The 12,891-nt window shown below is 48.4% G+C and overlaps 1 protein-coding gene across 4 annotated transcripts in view; it reads left to right on the plus strand.

The window, feature by feature from the left end:
• The window catches only part of VWA3A (von Willebrand factor A domain containing 3A), a 45,555-nt gene extending 41,332 nt beyond the window's left edge, over window positions 1-4,223 (plus strand). For all 4 annotated transcript variants that reach the window (XM_077316697.1, XM_077316696.1, XM_077316698.1 and 1 more), the window contains 2 exons: window positions 100-163; window positions 3,838-4,223. In XM_077316697.1, coding sequence (XP_077172812.1) covers window positions 100-148 — 49 coding nt within the window. In that variant the 3' untranslated portion in view covers window positions 149-163; window positions 3,838-4,223. The remainder of the gene's footprint in view (window positions 1-99; window positions 164-3,837) is intronic.
• Window positions 4,224-12,891: the final 8,668 nt, after the last annotated feature.

Here is a 12,891-nt window from a genome sequence, read left to right on the forward strand (position 1 = left end):
TGAAATCCCACGGCTGATATGAACTACTCGTGTTGACGCCAGAGAAGAATAGTAATAATATTCATATAATTGCTGTGTCTCCCTCTCCCCTCCCATTAGATCGCTGTTGGAAAGAAAGAATTTAGATCAGAAGGAGCAGTCCTCCTAATTCAGCAGCCTAAAGGTAGGATAAAAAGAAATCTCTGCAGGCATAAAAGTTGAGAATTATTATTACTATTACTATTGTCATTATCATTACTACTACCACCACCATTACCATTACTACTACTACTATTACCATTACCATTACTTCTACTACTACTACCACCATTACCATTACTACTACTATGACTTCTACTACTACTACTACTATTACCATTACTTCTTCTACTACTACTACTACTACTACTATTACCATTACTTCTACTACTACTACCACCATTACCATTACTACTACTACTACTATTACCATTACCATTACTTCTACTACTACTACTACCACCATTACCATTACTTCTACCTCTACTACTACTACTACCACCATTACCATTATTTCTACTACTATTACCTTTACTACTACCATTACTACTACTACTAGCATTACTACTACTGCTGCTGCTGCTGCCATTACTACTACTACTACTACTGCCATTACTACTACTACTACTACTACTACTACTACTACTACTACTACTGCCATTACTACTACTACTACTACTACTACTACTACTACTACTACTACTACTACTATTTGGATTTATTGCCCACCACTCCCAGCAGAGCTGGTTACAAATGAATGAATAAAATAATCCCCTAAAAACCCCATTAAAACATAACAATTCAGAGCAACTCAAACAAAGATGGCGGCAACCAACCCTCCACCCACCAACGCCGTGAACCCGGACGACTGCTGACCATCATTGTTAACATAGGAAGGAACTCACTCCGCCTTACAACTCCTTTGTTCTCCTTCATCCTCTCTTGGGGTGTGGGTGGAAGAACTAGGAATATAAAACAAAGTGTTATGCTGATGACGTGGCATTAACTGTTGAAAAATTATGGACAGCATTTTAGCTTATGGAAGGGTTTCTGGTTACATAATCAGCAGAACCAAAATGTAGATTTTTCTCTATTCAAATGACGGTACAAAAATAAAAGAAATAAAATCCTCAACAGGCTATACGGTAAAAATGAAATACCTAGGCATCTCTCTGGACAAAAACTTAGATAAGCTAATGTTAAATAACTACAATAATATTTGGTCTCAGGTAAAATCTGGCTTTGAAAGATGGAGTAGGCAGCAATTTTCGTGGACTGCCACGATGAGGGTAATAAAAATGACGGTCCTCCCAAAAATAATTTCATTTTCCAGATTTTGACATCAAAGAACAAACAATACAGAAGTGGCAAAGTGGGATCATTAGGAATCACAATTCATTAGGAATTACAAAAGACCAAGAATTGCATTTAAGGCCTTGCAAGATAAGAAAACAAGAGGGGGCCTGGGAGTCCCAAATTTGATATTATACTATCATGCAGCAGCACTCACCTGGGTGGCAGATTGGATCAACAACCCGATAAAGAGAGAGATCGAAAAAGCTGGACTTAGGGTCTGCATAACATACTCTGGCCTCAAGGTAAAGGAAGACTAACAAAAGATGCTCACCTTGTAAGGGGTCCACTGATCAAAATCTGAAGAAAATACCGAGAAAGAATCAGCCTGGAAACAGCCCCACTCATTCATTCATTCATTCATTCATTCATTCATTCATTCATTCATTCATTCATTCATTCATTCATTCATTCATTCATTCATTCATTCAATGGGTTTATATCCTGCCGTTCTTGGAGACCAGCTCACGGTGGGTTGCAAAAAAACAATCCAGACAATAAAACCCCATAAAATACCTATTAAAACCCCAATAATTACAATTACAACAACACAAAGATGGCAAAAACAACCCTCCTAACAGGAAGGCCCTTATGTGGGCGGCATGGAGGAAAACCAAGCTGTGCTAAGCTGCCTGGCTCAAAGTACCAAAGGGGACCCATACCATTTACTGTAGCCCTGGCCCCGACTGTAGACCTGGCGGAAAACCTCTGTTTTACAAGCCCTATGGAAATCACCTGTCGAAGCATTTATGGATCAGGCACAAATGCTCAGAATTGGCTTGCTGAGTTATCAAGACCTGATAATCTCAAAAGGAGATCTCAAAGACTACAATCTACTAGCCAAAGAAAACAAAAACATAGGGCCATTCTGCACCAGGATCCATGTAGCAAATTGTTTGCTGAACGAAAAATCGCCATTTTAAATAGTGGAATTCGTCGTTATGCATACCTGCCTTTGTAGTGGAATCCAGTTCTATCGTTTCCCACAGGCTTCCGGTTTCGGCAAAAATCGCTAGAAAGGAAGCGCTATTGCTGAGCTGTGTCCCGCCCCTGGCCGTCAACCAGCCAATGGGCAGCCGTTATCATGCTCCCAAACAGCCCCTTTCCCTTTAAGGAAGGTTTAAAAAAAAAAAACACCTGTTGTAAGGAATATGCATTGATTCGTTGCAACGGAGAGACCCATCCAGCTAGCAGGTGATGTTTGAGCTGCCGTTTCATCATTACCACGCTCCCCCCCCGAGTGAAAAAAAAAGTCCCCCCCCCCTCACGGGCGCGATTTTCAGCCAAAAACAGTGTGAAAAATAAAGTGAAAATAAACCAGCAAGATCAGAGGAGAGAGCCAGGGGGAGGGACTTTGCAGAAACCGCAAGAATGGTAACGCACAAAACTTTCCCGCTAGTGTTGCAGATTGGTTGCAGGAGTGTAGCGCTTTCCGGAGGGTGAATCCACTTTTTGGGATTTCCCTGAAAGCGCTACAACGAAGTGCTTTTTGCGGATCGGTTTCAGGAGTGTTGCAGATTGTCAACGACGTTGTGCATAACGGCAAAACTGTAGCGATTTCAATTAGTAACCATTGTGCTATTTTGGATGAATGCGGAACGGCCCTTAGACTGGCAAATGCATAGACAACTAGTCTCAAGAATGATGGAAGAACAGTTCAACGAGGCAAACAATTACGAGCTAATACTGATTTTGAAATTCAAACCAAAACAAACAAGCCACATCTTCTAATGCCTTTTATGGATGGATACGGAAGAAGAACAAGTGAAGAAATGCATGATCAAATGGATGCAGAACTTTGGGCACAATTCAATATGAAGAGTGGCAACAATTGTGGTCAAACCCCCTAAAACTAACCAAATCTCAGCAATTAAAAGAAGGATGGTACAAAGTATTCTGCAGACGGTACATCACTCCAAAAAATATAAGGAAAATCTCTCTAAAAACGGATGGCAAATGTTGGAGATGCCAAAAACCTGCGGAATCATACAAAAAAATTGGGTCAAAGTGCACTCTGAGATACAGGATATAGTGAACTATAAATTCCCACTACATGCCAAATTGATGGCCAAATTATCAAGCTTCCTCCACAGGGAATCACCCAAAGACTTTTGGCAATGGCGGGAATGCCTCAGCACTTACAAAGGAAAATCATAACGTCTGAGGGTTGTAGCAGAATAAGAAACAAACTGCAAGAAGGAGGTGTTAATGTTAAAGCGAATCTTTCTAATAACACACACTTTCTCTATGTCCTCTTAACTGTTTGCGCATCTATTATGGCATTAATAACTAATATAGAACATTAATTAAAACAATTAAAAAACCCAATAAAACTTGTTATCCCACAACGAGGCAGTTGTAATTCACTGTCTAAACTCTGAATTATGGGCCTCCCTACAAACAGGGGGGGCTATAACGATTAATACGAACAAAATCTGGCTTGTCATCTCTCGTTCTCTCTTCTAGATCGTTGGGGTTTCGCACGAGTGGTAAATTTCTAATACGGCCAATGGCAACACGAGCATCCGGACAACTTTCTTTAAAGAAACAAGGGGAAAAGAAGAAGGGGACTCAGACAAACATACCAGAAAAGTCTAGAGCAATCTTTATTAGACACGAACCTAGCTGGATAAAATAAATGAACGTACGCGAACTATATTGGACCGAATCAATGACTGCCAGGGACGAACCTCGCTTATAATGTAATGTAAATGTGAAATACAAAAATGTATGTTTATTCTGAAAATAAAAAAATATATAATAATAATAATAATAAAAAGAAGCCTCTGCTGAAAGTAAAGGATTTAGTTACCTTTCAAATATGGTTGCCAAGTAAATTTAGAGAAGATTTAGAGGACCAAGCCCTATGAAGATAGGTTGAGGGACTTGGGAATGTTCAGCCTGGAGAAAAGGAGGTTGAGAGGGGACATGATAGCCCTCTTTAAGTATTTGAAAGGTTGTCACTTGGAGGAGGGCAGGATGCTGTTCCCATTGGCTGCAGAGGAAAGGACGCACAGTAATGGGTTTAAACTTCAAGTACAAGGATATAGGCTAGATATCAGGAAAAAGCTTTTCACAGTCAGAGTAGTTCAGCAGTGGAATAGGCTGCCTAAGGAGGTGGTGAGCTCCCCCTCACTGGCAGTCTTTGGATACACACTTTCTTGGATGCTTTAGGATGCTGTGGGCTGATCCTGCGTTGAGCAGGGGGTTGGACTAGATGGCCTCTATGGCCCCTTCCAACTCTATGATTCTATGATTCTATGATTCTAAGATCGAATACAGCGTATCACTGAACCAGACAGAGTTCTCCAGCTCTACCTTCTGGCTAAGAGCCATTGACGGGGCTCTGTTTCTCTACCCACCTCTTGACGCTGCCTGTGCTTGTAGCCACGCCCACTTCTGCCAGCAGGGAATTCCCCATGTTAATTATACACATTGAATCCCAAGTGTTACTCCTTGGTTCTTTATATTTTAAAAAGGAGCTGGCATCATTGGCTGACCTGCCTCTTGAAGGTATGGACAGAGAGGTCTATTCCAAATAAAGTTAAGCAGGTAGAATCAGAACCCACTTTCTTCCTGGCCTCTTCTCCCTTGCTAATTGCTTTCACGGATACCTGTTGGACGTCCCGTGCCCTGTCCTTCCTGCACCTCTTCCAAACCCTAAAATGAGTCGGTGATGGAGCAGGTGACCTGCAGAACCTGCCAGCAACCCTTCTGATTCGGTCTCCGCTTAGAGGCAGAAGTGAATAATGCTTCATGACTCTTGAGCATACCTGTGATCATTCCTTTAAGCTTGTAGTTTCTTTCACGAGCTTTCGACCTTTCCTCCCATCTCCCTCGTGGACCTGAATGTCGCTCAACTCCAGTTTGTTTCAAGAGGGCTTGCGTGGACGTTTCTCCTGGACTTGGGCCATATCTGTTCCCAGAAGCCAGTGAGGATGCGGCCATGCTCCGAATACGACCACCAATGTACAGCAGACGAATAGATCAGGAGCAGGGCCTCTTCCGTGGCCGCCCCAGTAAGGAACCCTGGTTCAAATGATCTTTTTTTCTCTGTGGACACCATTTCCCACCCATCCCCTCAAAGAGATGGATATCATCTCATGCTCACAAAATATTGACACCCTGGTACAATTGCCAGATTAATCTGCAAGCGTCGTGATTGTTGGTTGTCTTTTGTTGACTTCTGGCTGACTGTCCAGCCGAATCACGAAGTTTTCCACATCCCTGAAAACTTGCTTATGCCTGCTCATTGGATCTGAAGCTGAGCTGAGGGGAAGGTTAGTTAGATCTCGTGACCCAGCATCGGAAGCGGTCCCAGGCCAGGGGACGTCCATCAAAGCTGTGAAACCTCAAAAGAACTGCAGCCTCTTGCTGCTTGGAATATATATATTTTTGCTACTGACTGATCCGTAGAGGAAGTCTCCATCTTATTTCTGACTCTAATTCCTCTCACCAAAGGGATAATGTGTTTTCTTCCAACGGTCCTTGAAAGATTTTTCTCTCTGCCGTGGGGATGATCTAAATATGCTGGGAGTTATCTGTTTCCGTGGGCCCAACGGGTTACTGTTTTGATTACGCGTTATGTTATTAAACAGTGGCGCACGTAATGATCTCATGACATTTTTAGTCTGTATGGCGTGAAGGAGGAAGAGGAGAACGTCTTTGGCCTGATAGAGTCATTCAAAATGGCGGAAGCAAACACCTGAAGGTCTGTTGGCATCACAGGTGATTTCATGATGACCTTCATGCTGAAAATGGTGTCTTAGGAGGGTATACTCTTTCATTTATTTATATTCATTTACATTCATTTATAGAGTGCCGCTCTCCACAAATGGGCTCGAGGCAGATTACAGAAATAGCGTAAACATTCATAGAGCCAGTTTGGTGTAGTGGTTAGGAGTGCGGACTTCTAATCTGGCATGCCAGGTTCGATTCTGCGCTCCCCCACATGCAACCAGCTGGGTGACCTTGGGCTCATCACGGCACTGATAAAACTGTTCTGACCAGGCAGTGATATCAGGGCTCTCTCAGCCTCACCCACCTCACAGGGTGTCTGTTGTGGGGGGAGGAATGGGAAGGCGAATGTAAGCCACTTTGAGCCTCCTTCGGGTAGGGAAAAGCGGCATATAAGAACCAACTCTTCTTCTTCTTCATTTGAAACATCCTACAATTGAAGCTCCTAATCCCAGACTCCCTGTGCATGGCCAGATGGACCATGGACCCATGGTCCATCTGGCCTACAGACTGGCTATTGGCCAGCTGTCCAGCCCAGAAGAAAAAGCAGGCGGTAGACCTGGACCCACATGAAAGGAGGCCTCCACCATAGTACAGGCCTTGTGGTAGTTCCATCAGGGCCCTGATCTTGGAGGGCAACTCATTCCACCAGGCCGGGGCCAGGATCAAGTGGATCTCTTTGGGGCCAGGGAGTACCAACCGATTTGCACTTGAGGAATGCAGCACTCTCAGAGAGATATTCAGGCCCCAGACCACATAGGGCTTTGAAGGTCAACACCCAAACCTTGAACTGATCCAGAATTCAACCAGCAACCAACAGAGCTACTGAAGGGCAGGTCACTTGTGTGCCACCCAAGGGATCCTCATGACGACTCAAGTAGTCACATTTTGTGCCAGTCGCAGTTTCTGGGACAGGGTCAAGGGTAGCCCCACACAGCACGCGTTAGCCTCATACCTGGCAGAGCTCTGTCCTCTCCCCACACTCTGCCCCCCCCGGGCTCCCCTCCCGAATTTCCAGGACTTTCCCAGTGCAGAACTGGCCACCTGATTGTGTTTTGACTTCTTTGGGGTCTCTTTGAGTTGGTTCGACATGATGACCTACATCCTAGGGGTCAGAAGCCGTATTGAGCCTGTGGACACGTTGGGAATTCGGAGGACGGGGAGGGGGCACCACCAAAAATGAGTGCTGGGAGGGCCGAGTCAAGACCTCAGACTTGTAAGTAAGACTCCACGGTGTTCCAAGATGGAAGTTTATTCAAGCTCTTTCACTTAGGACTCAGTTCTGGCAAATTCAGATCAAGGAAGCTCAGAAAGACCCTCAGTTTCCCGTCCCCCAGCGGCCGTTAGATACACAGCAGCGAGATGTAATACTATGAGACCCAGGGGCAGAGTCTGGGCATTCAGCCAGTACAGACTGACCTTGAAGAAGGCTAGACAGAATGAGCGCACAAGCAAATGGTTACAATTCCAAAATGGTTACAGACAGGCTAAAGCACTTTGAAACATCATGGCAGAACCCAAGCATCTTCCCGTTGGACCTTCTGGAGAGGGATTCCCAACCAGGGGTCCACAGACCCCCAGGAATCTGTGGGAGCCCCAAGGGGGCGGTCCACAGCCTTTCTCCTCCTGCCTTGGCCACAAGCTGGGGGACTGGATGCCTCTGTCTAGAGCAGGGGTAGTCAAACTACAACTGTAGTCCATGGACATCTGGAGGACCGCAGTTTGACTACCCCTGGTCTAGAGGGCTAGGTGGGTAGGTTATGGGTGTAAAAATCAAGGGGGGGGGGAGAGTGGGTTGTGCTGCAGTATGAGGGGTCTGGACCGTCTTCTCAGCTTCCCCCCTTCTTTCTGGCCTCCATGAGGCGAAGCTGCCCTAGAGGGAGAGGGTGCAAAGGGAAGGCTATGGGTGTTGGGTGGTGATGTCACTTCCTGTGACATGGCACTTCCAAGGGCGTGGTCAGCTGACATCACTTCTCCTCAAAGCCCGAACATTTGTTTCCTCCATGGACAGAAGGTTGGAAAAGGCTATTCTGGGGTCTTCTGCAGCACTCCCTCCATGGGTGAAGTGGAGGAAACCCAAGAGGAGCAGTTCGTTTTGGAGGCTTGTGGACAGCAAAGAGACTGGCCAACAGGAAAGGCCTTGGCATCTTCATGGGACCCCCAGGGACAGTGTGGGGCTTCCCGGACCTCCAATGAAGTATTTGGCACAAGGGAAACTGTCCTCAGTCTGAGACTTGCTGTTTCTCCTCCCTGCCACAAGTCCGGCTACACAACACAACTCCCCCCCACACAAATTCATTTAGAACAGGGGTAGTCAACCTGCGGCCCTCCAGATGCCCATGGACTACAATTCCCATGAGCCCCTGCCAGCAATTCCAACTTGCTTAAAAATCTCGGGTTGCTCCAGTAATGGATAGGTCAATGCCATCATGTCACTTGGGCCAAGGGGCAGTTCAAGAAGACTCCTTGATTCCTTCTCCCTGTAGTTACTTCCTCTGAGATTTCTTCCCCCTTCTTCTTTACATGTTATAAACCCCTTTTCCCCCCTGCTCATAATAACGTTATTTTTGTTCCCGACAATCCGATGCTTTGACATTGTTTTGCTATCTTAATATTTTCATGCCGCAAGATCTTTGTGTTTTTTCATGACACACACGTTTATTAACTTCTACTATTAATATAGCTTTCTGCAGATGTATCATTTATTCAAATAAACATGCTACTGTTATGGGGCTTGCCCATTGAGAACAAATGAAACAGGCCCTCCCATCTGCCATTGGCTAAGCACATCTGTGAATGAGGGAGTGATGGACACGATTCCTCCCAGTTTGCAGCCAGGAGGAGAAATGGAGACCTCTCTCTGTCTCCCCTCCATCTGCAGAGGCCGGTCGGTTCCCCAGGAGGTCCACTGTTCTTCGGAGGGGTCCTGGGCTCAGCTCGAACCGGCAGAGAGGAGGGGCCTCTACAGCACCTCTGGGGTTCCCATCTGTGGCTGGGGGCAGGGGAAGGGCTGAATCCTGGGCAGGGTCTAGGTCCAAGGAATACGGGAGTACGTTATTTGACTATTGGGAAGTGATTTCTGGTCAACATGAAACCACAGAACGGCCGGTTTGCATCCTTTCCAGAATCAGTGGCTGGACAGGTCACCAGAGCAACCCCCCCCCCCCCCCGAGGGACAGATTCTCCGCCAGAGGAAAGCTCCGGAACCCATTGTGATGCGGGTCAGAACCGGGCTTTTCCGCTGAGAGCCCAGGGCCAAATGGTCATTTGATGCCAGAGCCTTCTTGCAAAAGGACCTATATCTGGATCCAAGTGCTGGAACTGGAGAGGAAACTGGTAAGAAGGACTTCGTTGATCTTTCTAGCATTGGGGAGACCTGGGTGTGTGTGTGTGTGCGTGTGTGTCTGTGTGTAAAAACCATTGCACAGAAAGAAGGGGAGAGGAATGACAGAATATTCATAGAATCACAGAATCATAGAGTTGGAAGGGGCCATAGAGGCCATCTAGTCCAACCCCCTGCTCAACGCAGGATCAGCCCTAAGCATCCTAAAGCATCCAAGAAAAGTGTGTCTCCAACCTTTGCTTGAAGACTGCCAGTGAGGGGGAGCTCACCACCTCCTTAGGCAGCCTATTCCACTGCTGAACTACTCTGACTGTGAAATTTCCCCCCCTGATATCTAGCTTATATCGTTGTACTTGAAGTTTAAACCCATTACTGCATGTCCTCTCCTCTGCAGCCAACCGGAACAGCCTCCTGCCCTCCTCCAAGGGACAACCTTTCAAATACTTAAAGAGGGCTTAAAGAGGGCTCCCAATACCGGCTCCCATCTCCTCCTGCAGATTTCCGACTACCCTCCTGTTCTAGATGGGGACAGCCGTTCCATCAAGTCATCACTCTGGAGCGAAGTCAGATTTCCACGGGAGTACTTTGGGCAGAGACCCAGGGGCACAGTTAGGGTTATGGGTTGGAGGGATGGAGAGGAGAATCCAAGGAACAGGCCCCCAGGCGGGCAGCCAGAACCTGGAAAGGGGGCCTGGGGAGGGGCCACTGAGAAACCCGACGAAACAGGAGAGATCTAGGAGAATGCAGAAGAATGACTGGGAGGCCAGCGGAAAGACTCCTTTGGGGGCCTTTCTTCTCCCAGAAAATTGGGGTCCTCAGAACAAGCTGCAGAGCTCAAGAGTTACAGAGAACCCTTGTAGAAAAGCAGGGGGCACATCATCCCAAGCGCAAGACGACCGAGAGGACAAACTGGCTGCTGGGAAGAGACCCCCTAGACCTCTGCCCCTCCGCGATCCCATAGTCTCGTCTCCTCTGACTGGGAGCAGCTCTCTGGAGTCTGGGGCAGAGGGTCTTTTTGGGGTGGCCACCTGAACAGAACCTCCTGTGTCCCACCAGTGACTGAGGGGACCTTCCTGAAATGTGTCTTTTAGAGTCACACACTTGGCCTGACTCTTCGCTTTAGCTGGCCCCTGCCTGGGATTTCTTGAAGTGAGGCTCAGCTGGGCCCTTCAGCATGCAAATGGGGGGCTCTAACTATTGCACCCGACTGGCCCCCAAATATCCACTGCAGAACCCGATTAGCCTCTGGGATTGGCTTCTGCACAGTCATGCCAGTTTCTGCCATTGGTTCTCCTGGGTCACTGGAGATGAAACGTTTCTCCCATGAACAGAGATCCTGGAAGGCAGAGAGGCCGGGGACTAAATCACGGACCTTCTGCACATGTTCTTGGGGTCGTGCAGCAGCCCTCAGTGTTCCCAGGAGACCCCAGGGTCCAGCGGCCGAAGGAGACATGAGTGTCCGTGGGGTGGGGGCTGAATGTCTTGCCCAGCCCCCAGACACCCGTCCTGCCAGTGAGGGCAAGGAGGCCTAGAGGCTGGGAATCTCCCCTCCTTGGTTGTTTGCCCCCAGATTCCTTTCCTCCCTTTAGCCCTCCAGAGAGCTCAGCCTTCCACAAAGCCCTTGAATCCCTAAGCCACGTCATGACTAAGGGTGGCAGACTCCCTTCACCCAGGCCCAGAAGGGCCACCCGTTTGGTCTCCAGCCAAAATCAAGGCCTCTAGGGAGTCTCCAAGTGGCTTCCTTTCTTGACATTGCTGCCAGAGGGCCTTTGTCCTGGGTGGGACGGACAAAATATGTCACCCAGTGAGTCCCTCCTCCTCAGGGCCAAAGTGACCCATGTAGTCTGTGCACAAACAGCAGGGCACGTTCCTTGGGCCCTGGCTGGGTGAATCGTGTCCACCTATGTTGGAATAGGCTTGGAGATATGGAGAGCTGGTCCGCTTCCTTAAGGACCCTGCCCCTAATTCTGGCCTCCCCACTCCCCAAAGGAGCCCTTAGAGAAGGGGAACGATCAGAAGGGACCCCCAACAATTCCGAATGCTGGAACTCCTTCCAGACAGGAGAAGGCGAAAGCATTTGGGACTTTCTGAGGAGTGAAAAGAGGACTCCAGATGCAACTGAAGCCGGCTTGCCAAGCCCCTGGGGCTTCTTTTGAGGGGGGCAGTCTCCCAGGGATCCCCCTGCTTTGGAAACAGGATCCAAAGGGATCCAAGACCTGCAGCAAGCGCTCCCCTCCCTTCCCAAAGGACCTACTGCTGCAAGGAGCGGATTCGTTGGCCCATGAGGGAATCCCACCCCCTTTCCCAGCAGGCTGTGCAAATGCTGATTGGCTGGCTTGAGGAAACCTCATCAGGCCACGCCCCCTCAGCTCTCCAGAGCGTTGATTGGCTGGCCCTACCAGGGACCCCCTAGCCCCCTCCCACCTTCAGAGAGGCCTGGCTGGAGCCCGAAAGATCCCCCTTTTCTGCAGAGAAGTCCCCTTCCTCTAATTCCTTGCTGCAAAACCATGAGAGTTAGCCCAAGCTGATTTGGGGGCCTCTCTTGAGCTCAGGTGCAGCCAGCAAGCAACATTGTGAATGAATTTCTATAGGGAATACAACGTCAACAGGGAGCAGAACAGCCCAGCGGAGCCCCCTGCAGCCAGCCCTCCCCCTCCCAACGTGAGGGTCTCCCGGCAGGAACCTCCACCAGCCCGAGGATGCTGGGCAGGGGTGAGGGCCAGGCTGCAGCGGGGCTTCTGTAGCATCCAGAGGTGGCTGACGAGGAGGACGGGCAGGTCAGCCTCTTGGCTGAATGACTCTTTGTAATATATTGTAAATAAGTTTGTCTCCCTCTAGGGGGCGAGGCATCCTCTGGGTGATTACCACCAATCCGCCAGGGAGGCGGGGCTTAGTCAAAAGACCTTCCTGACATCATCAGATGGGAGTCACCCTAGATTTCCTTCCTTTGGCCAGGGAGGTTATGGAGTAGCAGCGCTGCAGACCTGAGCTTTGAATTTGGCATTTTGTGGCATGATTGTGTTTGTTTGGTGTCTGGCCATGTTTGTGGAGAGTGTGGCTGTTGTGTCTTTGCTGCTTGCCAGTGTGGGCCGACCAGCGCAGCTGCTAAAAGCGTGCATGCTTTGTTTCACCCGCGGCGGCCATTTTAAGGGTTGCTTTTCGGCTCCTTTTGTTTCAATCGGCACAAGGGATCGAGAGGACGACGTTTTCCTTTCGGAAAGTGAGCTGGAGGCTCTGATTGTGCCGGAGGACCAGGCACCAACGAAGTCGGTAGGCGCGTTCTTGGGGACCGTCCCTAACCCGACCAACGAGGTGGGCCCCCCTGGAAAGCACAGAAGAAGAAAGGGGGAGGCCGCAGGCTCCAGTTTGGGGGCGGCCATTTTCAGAGCAAAAAGCATATTGCCAAACAAGATGCCCCGACATGGGAGCTGCTTGCACAC

The sequence above is a fragment of the Paroedura picta genome, chromosome 17, assembly GCF_049243985.1.
Source record: "Paroedura picta isolate Pp20150507F chromosome 17, Ppicta_v3.0, whole genome shotgun sequence".
NCBI lineage: Eukaryota > Metazoa > Chordata > Lepidosauria > Squamata > Gekkonidae > Paroedura > Paroedura picta.